Raw genomic sequence first — 24,535 nt, forward strand, 5'->3', positions numbered from 1 at the left:
CGCTATTGTGTGTGATGGCTTCTATCTCTCTCTCACACACACACAGCCATTTATAAATGACATACGTGGATGCATTGTGAAGTATCCCAGAAGTTTGTAAAGTCCTGTACAACACGTTGTTTATCATTTATTTGAAGTATTTATATTCCACCCTATCACTGCACTCTCAGAGTGGTTTATAATAACTTGAACGTAGAGAGACTATTGACAGTAACAAATTGTAGACATCCGCTAAAAATCATCAAGTAAATGAACATAGTTAAGTACTACGTGTGATTTGCGGCCCATCTTTCATATTTTGACAGTGCCAACTTCCATGAGAGATTGAGAAGAAAAGGAGGCTCTTTCATATCTGAGAGACAGAAGTGTACAGAAAAATATATTGATTCATTTCTAGTCAAATACTGAGATAAGTACATTCTAGATAATACCAGTTCTGCTGTCTAGACCCATTTTCACACAGTAAGGTTACAATTGACTGATTAACTGTGGGAGAGAAAGGTTAGTGATCTTGTGAATCCACTGGCACGTAAGGCTGCACCTCATTCAGCAAATTAGTATAATCAGCAGAATTAGCAAGTACAACTTTGTCTTGATTTTACTATTTGAAGCTAGTGCAGGCAAGGTGCTATATATTTTGATACTTGCACACAAGAAACTATCTACGTGTAGAAACATAGCAAGTTTGTGAAAGGAAGCCTGATATTTTGTCCTCTTGATTTCAAGCAGTTTTGTTGAAGCACAACTCTAATCCGAGCCCTTGCCTTGCAGGCCTTAACTGAAATAAGGATAAGACTATTGCCAGTGATTTTACACAAGCGTTGTTGTTTTGAAGATACAACTCTGTTTTCTTGTAATGCTTTGCATACCCTTATGGAAGTTCTTTTTATGAGGCCTACGATATTCAATCAAGGTCAGTCTACTATTACTTGAACATCATTACTGGCATATAAATTAATCAAATCCCCATGATTTCTAAATGTCCTGAAGAGATAGAATGAATTCGTTCTATCTTTCTGCAGCTTTTGCTCCTCTTTTCCTTTGCTCATCTGAACAATTTGCTAGTCAGAGCAAGAGCTATATTTCATAATTAGGGACATAGTATTTCTTAAAGAGTAGGGATGTGGGTGGCTCTGTGGTCTAAACCACTGAGCCTCTTGGGCTTGCTGATCAGAAGGTTGGCGGTTCGAATCCCCATGACAGGGTGAGCTCCTGTTGCTCCATCCCAGCTCCTGCCAACCTAGCAGCTCGAAAGCATGCCAAAAAGTGCAAGTAGATAAATAGGTACCACTCCAGCGGGAAGGTAAACGGCATTTCCTTGCGCTGCTCTGGTTTCAGTGTTCCATGGCGCCAGAAACAGCTTAGTCATGCTGGCCACATGACCCGGGAAAACTGTCTGCGGACAAACGCCGGCTCCCTCGGCTTGTAAAGCAAGATGAGCACCTCAACCTCAGAGTCATCTGCAACTGGACTTAACCGTCAGGGGTCCTTTACCTTTACTTTTATTTCTTAAAGAAGAGGCCCAGTTCAGATGTTACAGGCTGTTGGAAGCATGTGAAAACGGAGATTGCGCTTTAATCCTAACACTGTTTCATAGACATTTCCAAAATTTAGCACCAAAGAACAAGCAAGTATAAGATCATAGCAAAGAGACTGCAATCCCATGAATCTCCTGAGTGGAATAAAGCCCCATTGAACTCAATGGGACTTCATTTTTCTAAAACTAGCCTAACCTTCTCCGATACTCAAGTTAGAGGTTATGTTGTTAAATTGCTTGCTTTTAGTTCATATTACTTAGAGGAGGTGGGTGGGATGTCAAACATTCAATAAAATACATGTGGTTTTTTAAAAAACACAGTGCTTTCATGATGCATACTTTCATATTGCTGTGAGGAAAAGATTGTGTTTAGGAGTTTTCAGCTCATCTTTCACAGAGAACTCAGCCAGCCCTTGGAAAAGGAAGGAATCTTTTCTCAATAAAAGCTACATCTGTCTAATAAAGATGATCACACTGAGGATTACTTAATACTCCATTAAGGCAGCTTACAGTGATCCAGACATTACAATTACATGTCCAGAGTGCATTCCACGCAACACAATGATAATTGTTAGAAATAAAGCAAGCCACTAGGTGACAAACAAGGAACTAATGTTTTATGAAAGGGGCTTTAAAGGCACCATAGCTGTAATTAATTATAGGCAACCCCCCCCCCCAAAAAAACCCCATGCCATTCAATTAAAGATTTCAGAAATCAGGGCATTTTACCTTGCAAACAAAGAAGTCTTGATACAATGTCCACTATAGACTTTTTCTATTCATTTCTACTGGCAATACATTAGGGAAGATTAGGGCAATTATTAAGAAGCCTGTCTACGTATTATCCATCCATCCGAATAAAAGAAGCTCGCAGCAGTCACAATGGAACAGGAGGTGTTTGCTGCTTTCCCCCTTAATCCACATTTTAAAACACAGGTGAAGGAATATGTTGCACCCTGTGGGAAAGAAACAAGAGAAGTTGTAGTTGTTGAGTCTGATGGAAAATGGTTTGTTAAAAGAAAACGGGAATATTCTGCATTAATCTTAGTGCCAGGTTTCAAACTTGAATGTGTTGTCTTCTTATCCTCAGTACCACTGATATATTTATATGTGCTCAAATAAACTACCGTATTTTTCACTCTATAGGATGCACTGGACCATAGGAGGGGGAGAACAGGAAAAAAAATCTCCCCCTCTCTGCTCAGCGCCCCTTCAGCGAAGCGGTACGAGAAACGGAACCCCTTCCATTTCTCTTTCCGCTTTGCTGAAGGGGTGCTGCGCAGAGAGGGAAAACTGTGCAGCGCCTCTCCAGCGAAGCAAAGCCTGGAGAGCAAGAGGGATCAGTGTGCACCGACCCCTCTAGCTCTCCAGGCTTCAGGCAACTGCACTCCGGGGGCTTCAGGCGGCTTTAGCGAAAGCAACGTGAAGCCTCCGGAGTGCGGGGGGAGCTCTCCCTCTGCGCTTCGGAGGCTTCGCATTCTTATCACTGAAGCCAAGGAGCCTGCATTTGCTCCATAAGACGCACACACATTTCCCCTTAATTTTTGAAGGGGGGAAATACGGTACTTGTTAATGGCATGGCTATTTCTATTACATCCTTACATTGTTTTTGTGAAGACACTGGGGCTGTAGAGAGTTGAAGATAGAATGCGTGAGGTCATCATCGCCCATGTCATGCCATGCCTACTCACCGAGCTGTTATCTCTCATCAATCAGGCTTTATATGTTGTACTAATGCTTCAGATACTTGTAAACCCTCTTTGACTGGAGGTAACAATGGGACAAAATAAATGAGTGTGTACATCAGAGGTAATGATGGTGTTATCATTTTGCCATTCCAACTCTCAAAAACACATTATTTGTGCCCTTGTTTCTTGTGGCAATCCAGCTTGCCACTGTGAAATCCATCTGTGTCTTCAGTAGTACCATTTTATTCAGTACATAGATTGGTTTAATGCACGCGTCATCTCTTGGCCACTTTCATAGTTAGCTAATTTACTATCCCGTTATATTTCTAGTGAATGCTATAGTAGAAAAATTTAAGTACCATTACAGGTACAATCCTATAGCCACTTGCCCGTAAATAAACTCCATTTTAACACAGCTGGGTTTATTTCTGCGTAAGCATGCATAGGGTTACTCTATCTTCAAATATGAAAAATTAAAAAAATAGTTGCATAAAGTGTATAAATGATGATGAAGTGTACAAATAGAGAACGATAATGGTGAAAATCTCAGGTTAAGTAGACTACTGTGCAAGAAATATTCTCACATTTCTTTTCTTTCCATTTAGTGTGTGCATGTTTCATTTCTCCAGCAAATTTTGTTTAGCTCTGTGAAATCCCATGAACTATTGGACAACAATCACTACAGTTCAGATTCTTTGTTACTGGAACCCAGTTTAGTGTAGGGGCAACTAAACTGTTTGATGGGTTTATAAGTAGGAAAGTGCCTTATGCTAAGTCAAACGTTGCTTCATCTGACTCAGTATTGTCTACGAAGAATGAAGAGTTTTAAACAGGTGAGGGAACGAGCTGGTTTCAAATTTTTGCTATGCTATGAAGCTCAGCGAGTGACCTAGGGCCAGGCATGGTCTCTCAGTATGAGCTAACTCACAGGGCAGTTCTGAGTAGAAAGTGGGTGACTAATTCTGCAGTCCAAATTAAATTCTAAAATAATTAATAATCCTGAGCTCAGTCACCTCCAGTTAATGTGACTAGCCTTCACATACTCTTCAGAGCATAGCTCTGTGCAGATGTTTATGCCTACTGAATGAATGTTTGTATGGTGGGGTGATGGCAGGCTCTATCCCACTGCCATAAACACCTTCTATCACACACCTGTGCCTTAAATTCCAACACGTGTATGCAAGTTGCAGACATGCAATTAAGCGTGCAACCGGTGGTGTGCAGTGCAGTGTCACCCAAGCCCATTCATCAAACACTTGGAGCCCAACAGCCAGTCACCTGAAAGGAGCTTAAGAATGTGACTATGTGGTCGTCTTTGGATTTGTGTTTGGAAGAAAATGCAATTAATGCCAATTTTTTTTAGAAAAGAAAGAATGCAATGATCCACACAGTATTGCTTTGATGTTCCATGTTCTCATGCAACTAGTATGCACATCAATACCTTGTTTACATTATACCGTATTTTTCCGTGTATAAGACTAGATTATTTTATTAAAATATTATGCTAAAAACTTGGGGTCGTCTTCTACACAGATAGTGGAGAGGTGGGATGGGCAGTTGGTGGCTGCCACGAGCAGGATATTGTCAGTGGCGCTTTTGCGGGTGAATGGCAGGTGCTGCAAGGTCCGCTGGCTATTGGCTGCTGCGGCAATTGGGCAAGCGATTGGTGTTTGCTTTCGGCAAGTATGCAGACGATTGGTGGCTTCGCTGATGTGAGTGAGATTTGCAATCCCCCCCCCGCAAAAAAAAGCTCAGTGACTGTGGGCAATCTCCTCCTATTCTCTTTATGTGGAGTTCTGAAAGCAAACACCAATCGCCTGCCCAATTGCTGCAGCAGCCAATAGCCAGCGGACCTTGCAGCACCCACCAATCACGTCTTATACATGGGGGTGTCTTATACACGGAAAAATACAGTATATTGGGAAGCTATTCTATTGAGAACACACATTTATTGTGAATAAACTTCATGCAGTCCCAGCTTAAAACACTTGTGCTGTAACAACAACAAATCCACACAGATGGTGTGTGTGTGTGTGTGTGTGTGTGTGTGTGTGTGTGTATATATATATATATATATATATATATATATATATATATATATTGAGTGGCCTTGGGGGAAAGACAAGAAGGCTGTACAGTCCTTACCTTTGGCAATGAAAACAATCCTGGATTGTGGCATATTCACACTGAAGTACATTGTAAGTTCTTATAGTTTGCAGCCTTGACTTGGTCAGTTGTATGGTACCTCACAGTTTTCTTCTAGAGTGGGGCCACCATTGAGCTGAAGGAGCAAAATGCATAGATTTTGAGGTGGCATTTGAAGCTCCAAGAACATCATTTTTGTAGCATTTTGGACCGTTGTGGGACAAAAGGTGTGGAGGTGTCTTTATTTCCTTTTCCTTTATTCTTTTAGCCAGAACGACTGCTGTGAAGGCCATGGACTCATATTTCATATTCCCAGAGGCCCTTTGAAGCCTGGTTATAAGAACAAGGTAGACAGTTCAGTAGCACCTCAAATAGTTATACATACAGTGAAAGACTCTTATTTCCTTTCCTGGTTTGATTTCACAGACAGCCGAAAATGTTCTTTATCTTGCTAGCTAATAGTATTCCTTCATGGAGTTGAGGCAATCAGCAAGGTCAGGACCGGATAGTATAGATGTCACTTCTAGCTAGCCGTTATAAATGTCAGTACCAAGAAGAGATATATTAGCTCTTAGGTTACCACATATTGCAAGCATTACAGGATGAACTGGCATCAAACCTCGCATTGCGTTCCCTGCACCTGCCCTACATATAAATGTAAATGCATAAAATAAAAAGTCAGTACATTTGCACAACTTGAAGGCTCGCTTGTACCTGCAGGTTATGAGATGGGGATAAACTGTTGGCAGGTTTACAGTTTCAGAAATAAAAGCAATTTCTTACACACTCTTTCCCCTCCCAGAAACTTTAGGTAGTTAGCAGATCTGAGACCAGGGCTGCCACCCAGAGAACCTTTCTTTCTCTTTAACATATGGTTACCAGATTTTTTTCAATGAATCCGGGGACACTTATTTTATTTTATTTTTTTGAAGCTGAGTAGCAACAGGGAGTCAGTAGTGGGGATGGCGAGGCAAAAGACCCTGGGCCCAAGCACACATGCATATTGTATAAAGGTGCAAAGCCCTTCATTCGCACCCTGTGAAACATAAATGTGCAGAGTTTTTTTTTAAAAAAACTGGGCAACGGCGCGCCGCCCACCCGTGATTCCCAAGCCTTCCCCGATCTTCTCCCCGATCAGGGGAGGCTCGGGAGTCACGGGCGGGCGGCCATTGCCCAGGAGGGGTCAGCCTGGTAGTGCAGTTGGCTCTGGCTGGCTTCAGGAGCTGCTCGCTGCCGTGGCGCAGGAAAAATGGTGGGCACCACGGCAGGAAGCAGCAAGCAGCTCCTGAAGCCAGCCAGAGCCAACTGTGCTAACAGGCTGGCTCCAGGCTGCTGAGGCTGCCACTGCCATGTTTCCTGGGGACAGATTTGCAAATCTGGGGACATTCCGGGGACAGAATTTGTCCAGGGACAGATTTGCAAATCCAGGGACTGTCCCCGGGAACAAGGGGCGTATGGCAACCCTACTTTAACAGCTGTGAAATTGTGAGAGAAGATGCAGCAATGACTTCTTCTGTCACACTCAAGCCCCATTGTAAACTCTGCCCACACTTCCTTCCTGCTGGCCTGGGTGGAGAGACAGGCAGCCAATGGTGGGAGAGGTTCCTGCTGCATCATTCCTTGCAGGTATATGATTCATTGGGTTGCCACATGTAAACCCATGTAGCCCAGAGTTTAAGATGTTGTGTTGTATTCTGTTGGACTGGTTTTTCTGGGCATTAATGTAAGGTAGCCAAAGGTAATGTAAATTTCACAAAAGCATTCAGGCTCATGTAATGAGGTCTTTATTTCTTCTCTGAGTGTCAGGCATATAACCGTCCCAATATCCAATAACAAGCCCTGGTTAAGAACAGTTGCAGCCAATGTCATGGTGCCCTCTGATGTTGCTGGACTACAAATCCTATCATCCCTGACTATTAGCCATGCTGGCTGGGACTGACAGGAGTTGTAGCCCAACAAGATCTGGAGAGTATCATGTTGCCTACCCTAGCCTAGATTGCATGTGCACCAATCCTAATCATGGCTCATCAGGCAAGTGGTGGAGACATTTTTTAAAAATATTGCCTGGTGTTTGGACTTGAGTTCTTCCCTTCTGCTGGTTAGTTCTGTTACACTGTTGTTTTTAATGCTTTCTGCTCTTGTCATGTAACTGGGCAATTAATAATAGATGCTGCTCTGTTTTTAAATGTAAGCTACCTTCAGGCCCCCTTTTTAGGTCAGAAAGGCAAGATGTAAATGGTGAACAATAACCAGGTTCTTTCATACTATCCTTCGTAAAGCCACGTGAAACCACGACTTCAAGTTCTGTTAGTGTCACTGCACAGAATGAAAATCTAAGATATAGTCAATGCCAATGCAGAAAGGGAGGGAGGCATTCTCAGAGGGAGGGAAGGAGATGAAGCAAACATCCCCACCTCTGGTCCCTGATTTGCAAAGCATGATCTCCAGGAAGGAATAGCGTTGCTCTGCTGCAGGAAATCCAGCATTCTGGTTCAGCCTTTCAAATAAGTCTACAAAGGCTGCTAACCTCCTTACACACATTTACCTGTTTTAGTTGTGTGCAGTACATTAACAACCAGCAACGAAAAACAAACCAGTTGACAAAACAAATCCTGTCTGGAAATCGATTGTTTGTTTTATTTCATAAAATTTACACACTACATGGTTGTAAAAAGTATCAAATATGTTTGCACAAGATAAAACAGAATCTAGGAAAAATTTGCAGCCATACTGCAAAACATAACAAAAGTTACAATACCAAAACAGATTAGAATTACCTCAAATTTCTAAGCATCTGGGTAGGCTGGGTAAGCACAGGAGTGTTTTTAGCAGGTACTGAAAAGAGTGCAGTGAAGGTGCCTGCTTGATCTCAAAAGGCGGGGAGTTCCGAAGTGCAGGTGCTGCCACACAGAACGATCAAGTTCTTGCAAATGCGGAACAGGTATTTCGTGGCACCTGTAGTAGTGCCAATTCCGTTGATTGAATTGGTTGAGTGGGCACGTGTGGAGTAAGGCAATCTCATAGGTAAACTGGTCCCAGCCTCCCCTAACCTGGTGCCCTTCGGATGTTGTTGGACTATTTCCCATTGTCTGTGACTGTTAACTATGCTGGCTGTGGCTGGTGGGAACTGTAGTTAAAACTTTCTAAAGGGAACCAGGTTGGGAAAGGGAGAGCTTTCTACCTTAACAGAACTGTTTTGAGGATTACAAGTTAATGCATGTGGAGGTTTTAAATGAGGCTTTAAGATGCTATGTGACTGCTGGGTTTTTCAAGTGTATGCTTTTGAATTCACTTCGGTGGTGGGAATAAGCCAAATGAATTGCAAATTTGGTTCATTGTAGTGTGGTATAAAAAGCAGAGACATCACCTTGCCAACAAAGGCCCGTATAGTTAAAGCTATGGTTTTCCCAGTAGTGATGTATGGAAGTGAGAGCTGGACCATAAAGAAGGCTGATCGCCAAAGAATTGATGCTTTTGAATTATGGTCTGGAGGAGACTCTGGAGAGTCCCATGGACTGCAAGAAGATCAAACCTATCCATTCTGAAGGAAATCAGCCCTGAGTGCTCACTGGAAGGACAGATCGTGAAGCTGAGGCTCCAATACTTTGGCCACCTCATGAGAAGAGAAGACTCCCTGGAAAAGACCCTGATGTTGGGAAAGATGGAGGGCACAAGGAGAAGGGGACGACAGAGGACGAGATGGTTGGACAGTGTTCTCGAAGCTACCAGCATGAGTTTGACCAAACTGCGGGAGGCAGTGGAAGACAGGAGTGCCTGGCGTGCTCTGGTCCATGGGGTCACGAAGAGTCAGACACGACTAAACAACTAAACAAGAAGAAGTGTGGTATATATTTCCCATCTAGTGCCCTTTTAGAGAAAGTTTGCAGGAAGATTCTCACCTTATGAAAATTGCTGGCATGGCTTTGTACGAGTCACCTTTAAGAAGAGAGAAACAATAATCTGCATATGGTCCTGTCAGTATTCCTCTGGGATTTATAGGACAGAGCTTTTCTGTTATTCTGTAAGAGGTGTTCTTCCTCACTCCCCCCACCCACTTAAAAAAAGAAAAAGAAAGATGAAATGCTTTGAATGTTGAGTGAAATGAGTTGCTGATGTGTCCCAAGAGAGCCTGCTGACTGATCTGTGGTTATAACTTTGTGACACTGGATTGTATTCTGAGTTAATGTTTATGCACCATATGGTGCATTGTCAAGTTTCATTGTATTTTTCCAGGATTTTAATATATATATATAAAAGTTAAAAACCTAAAACCCAGTCTCTTTCAATAATGAAAACAAATGCCCCAGGACACATTTTTTAAAAAGAAACTCACACAAATGTACAGCATCCATCCAGCCAAGACATTTAGAAGAAGAAGAAAAGAGTTTGGGATTTGATATCCCACTTTATCACTACACAAAAGAGTCTCAAAGCGGCTAACAATCTCCTTTCCCTTCCTCCCCCACAACAAACACTCTGTGAGGTGAGTGGGGCTGAGAGACTTCAGAGAAGTATGGCTAGCCCAAGGTCACCCAGCAGCTGCATGTGGAGGAGTGGGGAATCGAACCCGGTTCACCAGATTACGAGACTTCCGCTCTTAACCACTACACCACACTGGCTTCCGTATCCGATGATATGAGAACACCAGGTAGCAAGAGCAGATGGCATGGGTGGGGTGAAGGTGCTTGTCTGACCTCCAAGCAGGTGAGTCACTGCTGCTTACCAAGAGGAGTGAGGCAGTGGGGAGGGGATGTCCATGCAAGGGCACTGACAGGAGGATTTCCGCTGCACTGACCTTTCCTTCCCAGTAACCAGCAGCGACCCACCTGCCAGGAGGTCAGGTAAGTGCCTCTGCCCTACTGTGCCATCCGTAATTGCTAGGTAGTTGTTTTTGATGTGAGAAGGGCGAACACCACCTCTTCTTGGCCAGTTTCCATCTGCCAAATCTTGTCCTGCTGCTTTCCCTGGGGAAACTTTCTGTTTATCATTTAATCAGAGGGAAAGTCATTCGGTTTTTTTCTGCAGATTGACGTTTGCTCTGATTCAGTGGTAAACAGCAAGTGGCAGGGCAAATGAAAACCACTTGGACCCACTGCCTAGAAAGATATCACAGGACAAGCAGGAAACCTCTCTGACCTGCGCTTTCTATGCATTGGACAAGTAGGAGTGTGTACGAGCCCTTAGTTAAGATAGGAGTTCTGAGCAATTATGCACAGGATTGCAGTCAGTTCAATGGGACTTTCATGTTAGCATGAAAGCTTCCTTTACTCGTGAATCTTCTTCTTCTTTGGCGATCACTCATAGCCAAGTACGATTGTCTTCCATAAACATGGTTTTAACAATGAGTCCGTAAGTGACTGTGGAAGCCAATTCTGGATCCACACGTCCTTCCACAGTGGGGACATAGGTTTCTGGGCGGGAGGTGATCATGGTGAGGGTTTGCCAAGCATGCCTTCCTCTTAGCTCATTTCTCCCTTTCATCCTGTTTGAGCATCTTCAAAACCCGTGACACATTTGGTAAAGGCTGTTCTCCAATTGGAGTGCTCTCAGGCCAGTGTTTCCCAGTTGTCTGTGTTTATACTACATTTTTTTAGATTTGCCTTGAGACAGTCTTTAAACTTCTTTTGTTGACCACCAGCATTACGCTTCCATTTTTAAGTTAGGAATAGTTGCTTTGGAAGAAGATAATCAGGCATCCGCACAACATGACCAGTCCAACAAAGATTGGCATTGCCATACTGTTGCCCCCTTTCCTCCGCCTTGAATCCCAGTAACCTAAGCACAATAAGCTTTATCGGGGAAAACATACATACATTCCTTTATATTTCTGTGCTACTTTTCCATACTTCAAACCATGCTCAAGGTGGCTCACAACATAAAAAATACACAATTACAACGTAACAGAAGTAGTCATAAACAATAAATAAAATGTGTCCAAATTGAGCACTTTCCACATAAATCTAATCTAAAACTAAGACACAAAAAGGAATAGCAATAACAGCAACAACCCTTCTCTCCCCACAACAATACCCCCTAAATAATACACCAGCCAAAGAGTGTGTTCAGCAGCCGTAGCAGTCCAACGAAGTTGATGTTGAAGAATCATTGCTTCAACACTGGTGATCTTTGCTTCTTCCAGTACACTGATATTAGTTGGCCTCCCTTCCCAAGTGATGTGTAAAAATTTTCGGCGATACCATTGATGGAATCTTTCGAGGAATTGGAGATGACAAGTACTGTAAGATATATCTGGCAAAACTTCCCCAGCCCCCAATTTTCCAACAGCTACTGGTGAGCTCATTTTCGCAAACTGAACCTAGAAAGTGGCACTGATCTGTGAATTTACCTGGAATTTGGTGTGAGGAGTACCAGCTTCTCCTATGGCATAGCACAGTGACATAAGGCAGTGTATACAAACTCCTTATTCTTCTGGATGAGACATAATACACACTTTCAGAACCATCCTGATTGGATGGATTGGACTGGTGACATTCAAAAGCATGGAACATTGCAATTGATTCCTTTACCCATCCAGAGCTCTGGCTGCTTCCAGGTTAGAATTACAGGACAATGGTGCGAGCATTGAAGAGTAAGTAGGACAACTGCAGAAGTAAAGAAAGCATGAAAATTAAGCCCTTTAATGAAGAAAAGTACTTACCCCCTGCTCTCAGTTTTAAATATCACAACAAATTAAAAGGCAAAATAAACAGCTCACTTGAAGCATACTCTGCACTCTGCTTTAATTTCTTCCTACTGTGTTCATTACCAAGCTGTTTGCTTTCTTTAAGGCAGGATAAGGATGGGAGAGGAAAATCTTTTTAAAAGAAGTCATTACACACGGAAGTCAATCTCCACTAATGTATTCCTGCAACAGGGAACGCGCAGCTAGAAACTGCTTGCTATGTAAATATATATAAAAATCAAATCTAAGTATAGATACATACATATGCAATTTTATAAATTTGATTGCATCCCTCTTTCTCCTCCTTGACTCAGCCGAACACATAACCCCTTCTCCTTCCCTCTTGCTTTTTCTCGCAAAGCCACCCCAAAGCCCATAATGTTCTGCACACAGATCCAGGGGAAGTATTCAAGTTCAGGTAGCAATTGGAGATTCCCTCTTGATACAGTCAGCAGCTTTGGAGGAGCAGCTTTAGGTGGGACTGTTAGGAAGACTGTTTCATCAGGAAGTTTGAACAACTCTTGTTCCATCTTCCCTACCACCGCCACACAACAGAGTCCCAACCTGATCGGGCCCTTCTACAACTGCTATCTGCATTTCTAAAAGCATTCACATTTGTTTGTTTGTTTGTTTGTTTATTCAGTTAGTTAGCTAGCTAGCTAGTACACTGCCCTTCATCCATGGATCTCAAGGCAGTTCAGAACACAAACATACAAGATAAAAAACACACAAAGTACATAATAAAAAATAGAACAAAAACAAACCAATAACTCTGCTCCTCTCCGCCCCCTGTAACACTAAAATAGAGCTGAGATAGTTTTAACATTCAAACTTTCCCTAAATATCAGAGTGGTTATTCATATAATTAAAGGATATCCAGCACTTGTGCAACTGGAGACCTCTCTAGATCAAATCACTCTGTGATTGTAAATTGTTTTATACTGTCTTTCATGTTGTGTCTTAGTGTTGCAACCCACCCTGGGTCCTTAGGGTGAAGGGCAGGTTCATAGAATCAAAGAACCATAGAATCATACAATTGGAAGGTGACCACCCCGAGGGTCTTCTGGTCCAACCCCCTGCAGTGCAGGGATCTAAACTGAAGCATCCATGACAGATGGCCGTCCAACCTCTGCTTAAAAACCTCCAAGGAAGGAGAGTCCACAACCTCCCGAGAGAGACTGTTCCACTGTCAAACAGCTCTGACTGTCATAAAGTTATTCCTGATGTTTAGTCGGAATCTCCTTTCTTGTAACCTGAAGCCATTGGTTTGTGTCCTACCCTCCAGAGCAGAATTGTTGTTGTTGTTGTTGTTGTTGTTATATATGTCATCCTTGTACTGAAGAGACCACAGGGACACTGGTTACTGGGGGCAAAGGAGCATTTAAGGGATGCCCCTCTTTCTTACAGGCAAAAAGGGTCATAGCCCTGCTAAGCTTCTCAACACCTCCCCAACCCCCCCCAAAAAAAAAAACCCTCCAAAGGGATGGTCCAGCTTTGTCCAGTCCCCAACGATAATATCAATATATTTCCAGTGACTAAGTGGCTTCTGGACATCTTTTCTGCTATCCTATACAGTTTTCTTTGCCACTCCCCCCCAATGCTTTTGATTTATATTTGGAGTATTTAACTTTGTGTTCAGCTAAGTCCTTCTGAGAAAACCCACTGAAATTGATGAACCTAACTGAATTGTGTCTATTAACTTCAATGAGTCTAGTCTAAGGACTACCGTAGAATACCACCCACTTTTGCCAGAATGAATGTGTGTTGATGTGGCGGGGGTAGAAAGGCTTGGGTGTAGAGGTAATTTTGGAGAGTTCAGTTGAAATGCAGGCACTTGGGGGGGGGTATATAACCAGTGCAACTGGTGGCTTCTGTTAACATTTGAGTGGGGAGTTCCATCACAATCCTATATGTCTACTCAGTTGTCATCCCTATAGGGTTCAATGGGACTTGCTCCTAGATATACAGCGTGATTAATAATGATGTATACTGTATTATAAAGCACCCTGTATTTGTATAATGTCAACCTTAAATATATGAAATGTATGCATTTATTTGAGGAGGATGGGGCTGTGACAAAAAAACCCTCAAGCTGCTTAAAAGAGTATTTGAACTGAAACAATTCTTCCAATATGGCACTCCTGATTCCCTCCTGGAAATAGCTTTCATACACAGAACTGCACTCAAAATCTCTTGCCTTCCATTGGAGTAATAGTGGCGAAGTCTGCTCTGGGTCTGATGCAACCACACTGGTCACAGCCCCCTAGAACTGCCTCTACCCACCAAGCATTCCTGTGAGGGTGGCAGGACTGAGAGACGGGATATCAACAGTAGAGCTGAGCAAAATTCCTCCAGTTATGAATTGCACCAAAAAATTACCGCGTTGCTAACTGCAAAAAAAAAAAAGTGCCTCCCCCCCATACCAAATAAGGCAGGGATTATCATTAATGGTTAGATTCAATTCTATATAATGACAGACCTCCCAGGCAAAAAGATATGTGATAATGATCCGCGGAAAATGGGCAAATTGGAAATACTGCAGGAACTGATGCTGCTCATCCCTCACACGTGTTTACACCCTCCCTTAGCAAAGCTCTAATTCATCCGCTACCATACCGCATAAATGCAAAAGAGTGCCTTTATTTTTATTTTTAAAAAAACCAACTGATTATAAGAGTGTATGTATTGACCTATAATTGCTTTTTACTACCTAACTAAATGGCTATATTAATCATGCATGCATGCAGAGTGCATCTTACCTTTGCTCTGCTAATTAATCAAAACAACTAAAAATAGTAATAATACTGATGAAGGAGCACGATCCTATAAGGCTGTTGGGTACTCTGCATCTAATCCACACCGAAGCACTGAAAGCTTCTCCCCCAAGTTACTGCACCAGTCTGCATTAACATGCAATGGACAAACTACTGGGTGTTTGGCAGGAATAAGCAAATACTGCACACACGAGACAGATGATTTTCAAAAGGCTTGTGTAATCCAGTTAATCAAAACCAATGTGTACTTATGCCCTTTCCAATAAGATCTCCTCTTGATGAATGCCAAAAATAATAATTATGCAGTTGTTTTTGTGTGAAGGCAGGTTCTATTTTTAAGGAATCAGTAAGACTTTTTATTAATGTATGGTAAAATGTATATCTTACTGTATTTTAATAGGGCAATCCTATGTATGTTTACTTGGAAGCGAGTCCCACTGTGGGACTTCTCTCAGGTAAATGTGCATAGGATTTCAGCCTTAATCTAGATGACCTCCAGGAAAATTGAAGGCTTTCCTCTCCCTATTGAGAAATATTGGTGGTGTTAAGTGCTGCTGCTGTTTCTATGGCGCTTTTCGGTGGATTGGCCTTGTCAGCAACTAGATTTCATGGGGAGCAACTTTGTTAATGGACTCGAACATACAGGGCTGAAGCCATAACTCCTGATCCTGGGCTCCCATAATCCAATAATTCCCTTATGGCAAAGCCCATCCCCACCGTTGCCACCGTTTCACATCCTTCCCCAATCTCTAGAATGGCAGAACAGCTGCTGCTGGGAGAACTCTCATGGGGGCTAGGTTTTATGCTATTTTTATCCTATTTAGTAAAATGCATTTATTTTCTTTGTTTTACAAAGAAAAATTAGTAAAGTGTTAATCCCTGTTTCCAGGATATTCCAAGTTTATACTGTAAAGGTAAAGGTAAAGGTAAAGGACCCCTGACATTTAAGTCCAGTTGCAGACGACTCTGGGGTTGTAGCGCTCGTCTCACTTTACTGGCTGAGGGTACAGCTTCCAGGTCATGGCCAGCATGACTAAGCCACTTCTGGGGAACCAGAGCAGTGCACGGAAAGCCGTTTACCTTCCCACCAGAGTGGTACCTATTTATCTACTTGCACCTTGATGTGCTTTTGAACTGCTAGGTTGGCAGGAGCTGCGACTGAGCAACGGGAGCTCACCCCGTCACGGGGATTCAAACCACTGACCTTCTGATCGGCAAGCCCTAGTCTCAGTGGTTTAGACCACAGCGCCACCCGCACCCCCAGTTTATACTGTAGTGGTACATAAATTAATTCACTAGAGAAGTCCACTCACCCTCATTGGTGGGCGGTGTTGAGGCCAGGCCCTGGACTGCACAAGTGCTCCAGCAAATAGCAGGACTGGCTGGATGCCAAGGAGTGGTGGGAGGCACCAGATGGGGGGCCCCCAGGGAACCCCCAAGTGAAGAAGGCTCACAGCCAGGGGATTGGTGGTGGGACAACAATGAGTGGTCAGAGGGAGCAGACTGGGAGGAGGATATGTCAGAATCTGGCAGCTGCTGTTCTGGATGCCAGCCAACCAGTCATGGCCTTATCCTGGATACTCCATTTCATCCCCCCTCTCCCCTACTTTTCCATCTTTTCCCACAACAGGTATTTAGCATTCCACGCCCACAAAGCATGCTCAATCCTCACTGAGCTCTGTTGTTGTTTGTGTCCCCAGATAGATAGAGAGATAGATATACAGTATTGTACTTTTGAAAACCTTGCTGATTTGTTCCTCTTGTGCATGGATGGTGGTGTTCTGGCTGCATAAGGTTTCATGCACAGAGAATGATCTTACAATTAACTTTACTGGCATGAGCAAACTGTTTCCAGTGAGAATGGGTTTAATGCTTGATCATTTGTTTTCTTTATTATCCTAAGCTTTGCTGATGATCACAGATGTTCAGTAAACAAGACTGCTTGCAAGATGACTTTAAGCAGAACCTCTGGTGACTCATATTCAAAGATCATTTTGCCATGGGGATCAGTAGAAGGGTTGATTGCAAACCTTTGAACAAGTGTCTGTTGGGAACACAAAGAGAACAGTCCGGGCCCATCAAAGCTGATGGAAGTTTTGACATAGATTTCCACAGGAGATGAAATACAGCAGCCTATATATCCATAGCTGTATCAGTATCATCATACTTAAGAATTTTGATAGTGCTGTCAGTAAGAGAATCTGTGAAACTCACTGACTCACATCGCTGACAGGAATATCAAAATTCTTAAGGCGCTTTCGCAACAGATAGAAAGCTGAAACTTCATGCACGCATGGCTCAACATACCTTGCTTACTCAAGAAGTCTGTAGATTGGACATTTATACCTTTCTCCCTCAAAATCCAGGACACAAATTCTGCCGCATGCCACCGTACAGAACTCTCACCCTGAGTCACAGACAGAATGTTGTATTGTAAGATCTTCATCAATCACCCATGAAGCAGGAGAGGATAAGAATTCCAGGTGGCATCCAGGAATGCAAGCTAGTTGTTCCAAAATTACTTCCCTTCACAAAACAAATTCAGCCATGCTCAATATTGTTTGCAATCAACTCCTCTCTAGACATTGGACTTGGCTGTCACTTGAGGAGACAAGGAAACATCTGGACTCCCTGTGTGTCTCTCTCCTGACACCTAATAGCTTATAGAAGCTGTCAGAGAACCCTACATGGAATGCTGTGGTAAAAAGCAGTATAATGTCTTGGGACAATAGGATGAGTGACGAGCATATGCACTTGAGTGTGATCGGGGATGTGTGAGAGAAAATATACCAACTTTATTGTCCAACTAGCCTACGTACCTTTCCAGTCCTGCATTAAACAACGGCCAGTCAGATAGGTGCTTCTGGGGGCTCACAACCAAAACATGTCCCCTCTACTACTTTCACATTAGCATAGAGTACACCCTCAAGATTCCTAGCTCCTGCTGTAGATACCAATCTGTTTTTGAAAGGAAGAGTTGTGTGACTGGGAGGTGAGGGAGATGGATACAGAGAGGCTGTGGGGAGCAGCTTAGATCTGTGGATGTTCATAAGTTTCCACTAATATTTACATATTTTTTGCACATCATAATCATTTCATAATAGCCCTTGCTTCTGTTATGAGTTTGATGAGCCTGGCTGCATCTCCTGCTGCGTATGTGGGGTGTTCGGGGGGTTTTTTAATTCTAAAAAAATCATCATCTCTAGATAAAAACATTAAGCAGTCTGTCAAAACAGCAACCTAATTTCACAACGGAGAGTAGAGTGAAATCGTAATAGACTTTAAAGACTTTTTTTAAAAAAAGATCAATATTAGGCTTTGTAAAGAATTCACTTGCCCTCAGAGGACACAAAGGGCCCTCCCCTCCCGAAAATGAACATCTGAAACACACAGAGGATGTTTGCTAACTGCACTGACAAGAGTAGCGAAGTGCAGTGCCACCTCATTAAACTTAGCAAAACAGGGGAAGAAAAGACTGCTACAAAACATGGCCTGAGTGAGGTCACCAGCTAATCTAACTTCATGACAACAAAAGATCTTTGACTGATGAGAAAGTCTCCTCTGATGGAGGTCAACATTCCTTGGTCTAAATGAGTCTTTCAGGCTCAAGGTGGAAGGGGGGGGGGGGAGTTGTTCGCTTGACTCACTGAGGCATATGCTACGGTAGCATGTGGCTATCAGCATCCTGAGACCTTTTGTGACAGATATAATGATTAACTGGCTATTCAGAATTCTAGAAATGTCACATTAGCTGCGGTGACCAACTCCTCAGAGAGCAGGCAGCAGAGTGTGAAGCCTGGCTTGAAGCAGAGGAAGGTTGGGTGCTAAAAGAATAAAGTGAGAAATAATTTGCAGCTGCTAAAATTGAATCAAAGCATTGCAGCGTGTCTGTAATATTTGTGTGCATGCATATACATGTGAGGTGACATGCAGAATTTTGCAGAAGGATGCTGGGTGGGAGGGAAAAAAGAGAGTCAAATCGGTATCTATTATAACTTTTATGAAGTGAATCCTCCTTCGAAATACTGCCGGTGCTGTCTGGTCATAAATATTTCTCTCAAAAATGTTCTGTTCACTCAAGCCACTCAATTATATAGTGAGATCTGACACCTACCTTAGCTTACCGCCAGAGTCTTTTTTTCTAGCTAATCAAACATTACCTTCATTTGGGAGTGTAGTATGCATGCTATAAGCAAAGAGCCTTCTTTTTTTTGGAAGAGGATTAACTTGTTATCACAGTTTTATGAGAGGGATTAAATACTGCATGAAACATATTTCTTTCTCCACCCCCACCCTTTTTTCTTAAAAAAAAGAAAGAAACTATGCTCTCAAAATTCCTTGATGGAAACTTGAACAGTAGGATTGGTGTTTGTTTTCTTATTTCACAGGAAACTACTGTCCTTAACGTGGCTGGCTTCATAGCACTGAAAGACTGCGCTTGGGAGTTTCAGAGGCCTTTCTGTTGGATGCTTTAAAGGACCCGGCTCCAACTTTTGGAAACTGTCCTGGTATGGCTACGCGAACTTCGTGTAAAATGGACAGAGCGAGGAAGTGGCTCGGACTCAGTATATCTTTAAGTTGTTGCTTAATGATGAACCTCGTTACGGCTGTGTTATCTGGGAGCAGCAGGCCACCCAGCAAAGGCCAAGAAGGCAGCCTCTCGGACAACTTGCTTCTGCATCTGCGAATGAAGAGGAGCTGGGTGTGGAACCAATTCTTCGTTTTGGAAGAATACACTGGAACGGATCCTTTGTATGTGGGAAAGGTAAGTGGCATGGGGGGATCAAGGTGTCGCTATGTATGTAGTACTTTTTTATTATTATTATTATTATTATTATTATTATTATTATTATATCACTATCACTATTATTAGTAGTAGTTGCACCCCGCGCATCTGACTGGGTTGCCCCAGCCACTCTGGGAAACTTCCAACATATATAAAAACATAATAAAACATTGCACGTTAAAAGACTTCCCTATACTTGCCTTCAAATGTCTCCTAAAGGTGTCATCTCTTTGACATCTGATGGGATGGTGTTCCACAGGGTGGGTGCCACTACCGAGGAGGCTCTGTGCCTGGTTCCCTATACCTTCACTTTTCACAGCGAAGGAACCACCAGAAGGCCCTTGGAGCAGGACCTCAGTGTCTAGGCTAAATGTTGAGTGTAGAAATGCTCCTTCAGGTATTATCCCCGCTGCCTTTCAGATATATACGTATATAGATACACACACACACACACACACACACAGGGCTGTGCCTGTTAAGATTCCTGCTCCATGTTTTCAGTCATGAGATTGTTGTCTATCACATGATGGTGTATGTTTCCATTCCGCAGTGTGGGAAGTCACGGAGACATGATGCTCAGCAGCCTTACCTACAGCCTCACCTGCTAGCAGCCACCCAACTCTCATCAAATCCCACACCACTATGCCGTTGGACCAGGGATGGGGAACATTTTTGTTTCATACCCTATGAGCCAACTTTGACAGGCGGGCAGAACAACCCACATGTCAATCACATCACATCATTGCCTCATTGCCCTGCCCAACTCCCATCGGAGGTTGAAAACGGTAAGGGTTGTATAGCCTGCCCTTACAACCTTTGGCGACCCTCCCCCCGCTTTTCCTTTCCACCTTTGATGTCAGGGGTACAAAGGAGTGTGAACTCCGCCTACCTCCCCAACGTTTCAAGTGCCCCCTAGACCTCCTCAGCCTCCAAGATCATGTAGATCTTGCCAAGTCTCCCACCTGCTCCCATTTTGCCAAAAAACAAACAAACAAACCCACCCACCCACACCACTTCCTTTAGACCTACAAATGAGGTCTAAAAATATGGGTGGCAGCCATCAGCCCAGGTGAGACAGTTGCAACAGGCCAAGGCAGCTCTCCCTCCACATTCCCCCTTCTGCTGAGGCTGAAACACTGTCATTGGCGAGGTGGGCAGTGGCGACGGCAGTGGCAGAGCAGGATGTTTGCTGAGGAGCTGCTCTGTGGCTTGCCTGGGCCGCCTGCCACTGCAGCCCTCCATTGCTGCTGTGATGGTGCAGCTGTAGTCTGCAGTGCCAAACTGCTGCCTTAGGCAAATATATAATAGGACACACACACACACACACACACACACACACACATTTTCTCCTGAGGATCTTCCAATCTAAATTTTGATTGCTGGAACTGACGAAGGTAAAAGGATGGATATGCACAAATGCACTTAGCTTTGGCTCTGGGGTAGGACTAAGAGGCTAAGCCAAAGTCTCCACCCAAGAGGTGGTTTTTGAGGTGGAATTTGGAAGAAGAGGAGATCTGGCACCACACAGGTTTTCCAGGCTGTTCTCCTTCAGGCAGTGTATCGGTGGACACCTAATTTATTTCAGTTCCTAAGAGCTTCCGACAGGTGTCACCTTGAGCTGTGAATAATGTCTGTTTTGAAAGGCTATCGATGATTTGCCTTTTTCCAAAAGATCAGCACTAACAATTATCTGGTGTAATTGATGTCACCCTTAGAAACTCTCTGGCAGTCTTTATAGGAAGAGCTCCGGGTTCAGAACATAGGCAGGTTATATTGATACAGAAGGGATTGGTTTAGGAGAGGGAGGGAGGGAGGGAGGGAGGCAGGGAGGAAAAAAGAAGTTGCAACAGCACAAGTGGGCATGTTATATTAAATGTGCAGTTGCAACAGAAGACAACATTTTTTGGGATAGCTCATCACTGTCCTCATGTCACTGCAGTTTGCATTTCCCTGCCCTTTAGCAGGGGCAGGCAACCATATACAGCAGAAGTGGGGAAACTCATAATGTATTGACATCCCAATTTGGGCAAGTTGTCCTAGATCAGGGATGTTATGCTGTATTGTGTTTTTACTTTAATTATACAGTTAATGCTGAATTGTATTTTTAATATTCGGTTGGAAGCCACCCAGAGTGGCTGGGGAAACCCAGCCAGATGGGCAGGCTGTAAATAACAAATAATTATTATATTATTATTACGTCCAACCGGTCAATCGTGATGTGTCTGTGGTCGATCATGGTCAAGTGCAGGATCCTCCTCTCCAACTTTGGCTCATCCTCCTCCCCCAAAAAAGCTCAACATCTTTGGTGAAGCCTCCTCCCAAAAAAACTCAACAACTCTGGTCAATCCAACGGGTAGATCACTGCCAGTTTATTTATAGCAGGAGTAGATTGCAGTCCCTTGGAAGTTGAATGTGCCTGTCCTAGATGTTACAGAGCATGCAGACATGAATAGCTTCCACACAGAGCAGAACAGGAGAAGAGAGTGCCCCACCCCACATTGCACTTGCTGAATAGCCCCCTGCCCATGGATTCAGTAGGTAGGTACTGTTGGAGATGCAGAAGAGAAGCTCATTCTGTGGTTGAATGGTTAATTTGGTTAATGCTGAAGTCAACTAGCCAAGAGGGGGACTATTGCAGGTGTGGCTTAGCAGCCAAGCAAGGCCACATGATATTCACCAAGGTAAATATCCTGATTGGCTGTGTAGTTCTGAGGGAACTTTGCCCCTGTATTTTTGGTTGAATGTTCAAGGCCTAATGTAAGAAAGTAAAAACCTCTCTGTTCATTTCTTTTTCAATTGTACACTGTTTTTGTTCAGTTTTCCTTGGTGTTATCAGGGCTTTTCTCTCTGGAGTCTGCATTATTTAAGTCAGTGTTTCCCAACCGGTGTTCCGCAGCACACTAGTGTGCCGCGAGACGTTGCCTGGTGTGCCGTGGGAGGGAGGCGGGCGAGTCGGGCGGCGAGAGGCGGGGCGGCGGCGGCGAGGATCCGCGTCGAGCCGGGGGCGGCTCCGCGGTGGTGGTGCCGAGGTTTCTCTCTCCATTCTCCCCTCACACACACACACAGGAAATAACACAGGATCAGCTGACAGGACCCGGCCAATGGGGCGGCGGCGGGGCAGCGCGCGCAAAAGGGAGGAGCGCGAGACGGCGGCGCCGCAGGGCGGGAGGGCGGCGCAATGCGCGTGCTCAAACCCGCCCTCCGAGGCGCAGAGGGGAGCTGGGCAAGCGCCTTCTTCAACCACACGCTCGTTTAAAGAGGCAGCGCCCGGGCGGAACAGAACTCTGTGCCTCTCGCCTAGGGATGAAGGCGGGCACCAGCTTAAGCCAGTAGTAGCCTAATAATGCATTAACTTCCGTGGGACTTCCAAGTAAACACAGTAGCCCAGCGCCTCCCTCCCCAAAAGGAGGGGGAATTACAGCAGCGCAGGCGACTCCTGCGTCTCCCCGATATTTAAGGCTGCCATCCCTCGTGCACACTTACGCGGGAGCAAAACCCCGTGAACAAACTAGGGCTTACTCCAGAGTAAATACGGGTAGGATCTGGCTGCAGTTGTACAAGAAGAAGCAATTGATAACATTTTCTATCTCGCGCTTCAGCCGGAAATGCTGCTACCACAGTTTCCAGCCCCTATTGCTTCCCTTTCACTATATTATCTCCCCTTCCCACCCCCCACCCCGCTGGCCTGCCAAGGGATGGGGGGTTGTGAGCAGAATCATAACGGGTTCAGTCAGAGGCAACGGCTTGAGTTGTCCAGATCACGGCTGGCACCAAAGGGTGGCGAGGTCTGGCCCGCCATCCTAACCCACTCATGGTTCTCCTATAGGTGGCACTCAAGAAAATTAGAATTTGGAGGCAGCCCAAAAGAGTTCTTCCTGCCTTTTCCAGGTGAAGGGGGGGCACTGCCTAGAACCCACTCTGTTTAAATTTCTCGTCTCCTGTCTCTCCAGCTGCTGCTGAAACACAAATGTTTACTCATTTTTTTAAAAAAGCATTAAAATGCCTAAGCAAACAGAGGCCCTTACCAATAATATCAGGTTCCTAGCTGTATAGCAGTGGCAAGATCCCAGGGCAATGTGTCTCCTATTAAAACAACACTGTGATAAGCAACACCCTGCTATGAAGCCATAAAAAAGGTAAGACAAATCCTCAATGCAGGCTCATTATTAATCCAGCTTTTCAACCTCCCCACTGGATACCACATACGATCTACTTAACCAAGTCCCTTCTACACATGCAGCAGAGTAAGTTGACCCAGAATAGTACCAATTCAGATGGCAGATGGGAGAATGACAGTGCTGAATGCTTTCCCATGTAGAACAGTCCCTGCAAATAAAAACCTAGCATATTTGGAAGAGGGATGCTAGCCTAACCATTACCTTCTATGCTGTTACTATTTTTTTATTTTTTTTTTACATAAGTAAAAAGTGACCTTTCCCCATCTGGCATGGTGGTGTGCCTCGAGATTTTTTTCATGAAACAAGTGTGCCTTTGCCCAAAAAAGGTTGGGAAACACTGATTTAAGTGACTTTTCTAACAGGTACAGCATGAATTTCTCCAGGTAGGAAAGCTTGTAATGCCTGAAAAGGGCTTTTGGCAGTGAAGCGTCTCCTCAGAGTGACTTCTTCATGCCTATAACTCAAGCTTTCACCTTTTTGTTCTTGTTTTCCATCTGCGATGGCTCTTTTGATTCAAGTTGGCTTGAGTTTGGGTGTCGTGGATTAAGTTCCGACTTAGAACAGCAGTATCAACACACTCAAAATGTAATTTCAGTGGCACATTATATAAAAACAGGCAGTGGGGGGAATTCTCAAATGGCTAGCAGGCAGCAAAAAATAAACACAATATATGATAGCCTGAATCACTAGTCTGCCTTTGTCTTTCATGAATGTCTGCATTCTTATGACAGTAAAAGTAAAGTCA

The 24,535-nt window shown here is 43.8% G+C and overlaps 1 protein-coding gene and 1 long non-coding RNA gene across 4 annotated transcripts in view; one reads left to right on the forward strand and one right to left on the reverse strand.

Moving 5' to 3' along the window:
* The window catches only part of LOC308594084, a 375,081-nt gene that overhangs the window by 116,209 nt on the left and 234,337 nt on the right, over positions 1 to 24,535 (reverse strand). The gene's annotated exons all lie outside the window — the stretch shown is intronic.
* Positions 1 to 24,535, forward strand: part of CDH20 (cadherin 20) — a 163,455-nt gene that overhangs the window by 95,861 nt on the left and 43,059 nt on the right. For all 3 annotated transcript variants that reach the window (XM_081206304.1, XM_081206302.1, XM_081206303.1), the window contains exon 2: positions 19,215 to 19,591. In XM_081206304.1, coding sequence (XP_081062430.1) covers positions 19,337 to 19,591 — 255 coding nt within the window. In that variant the 5' untranslated portion in view covers positions 19,215 to 19,336. The remainder of the gene's footprint in view (positions 1 to 19,214; positions 19,592 to 24,535) is intronic.

Source organism: Podarcis bocagei (assembly GCF_964188305.1).
Source record: "Podarcis bocagei genome assembly, chromosome: 8".
Taxonomy (NCBI): Eukaryota; Metazoa; Chordata; class Lepidosauria; order Squamata; family Lacertidae; genus Podarcis; species Podarcis bocagei.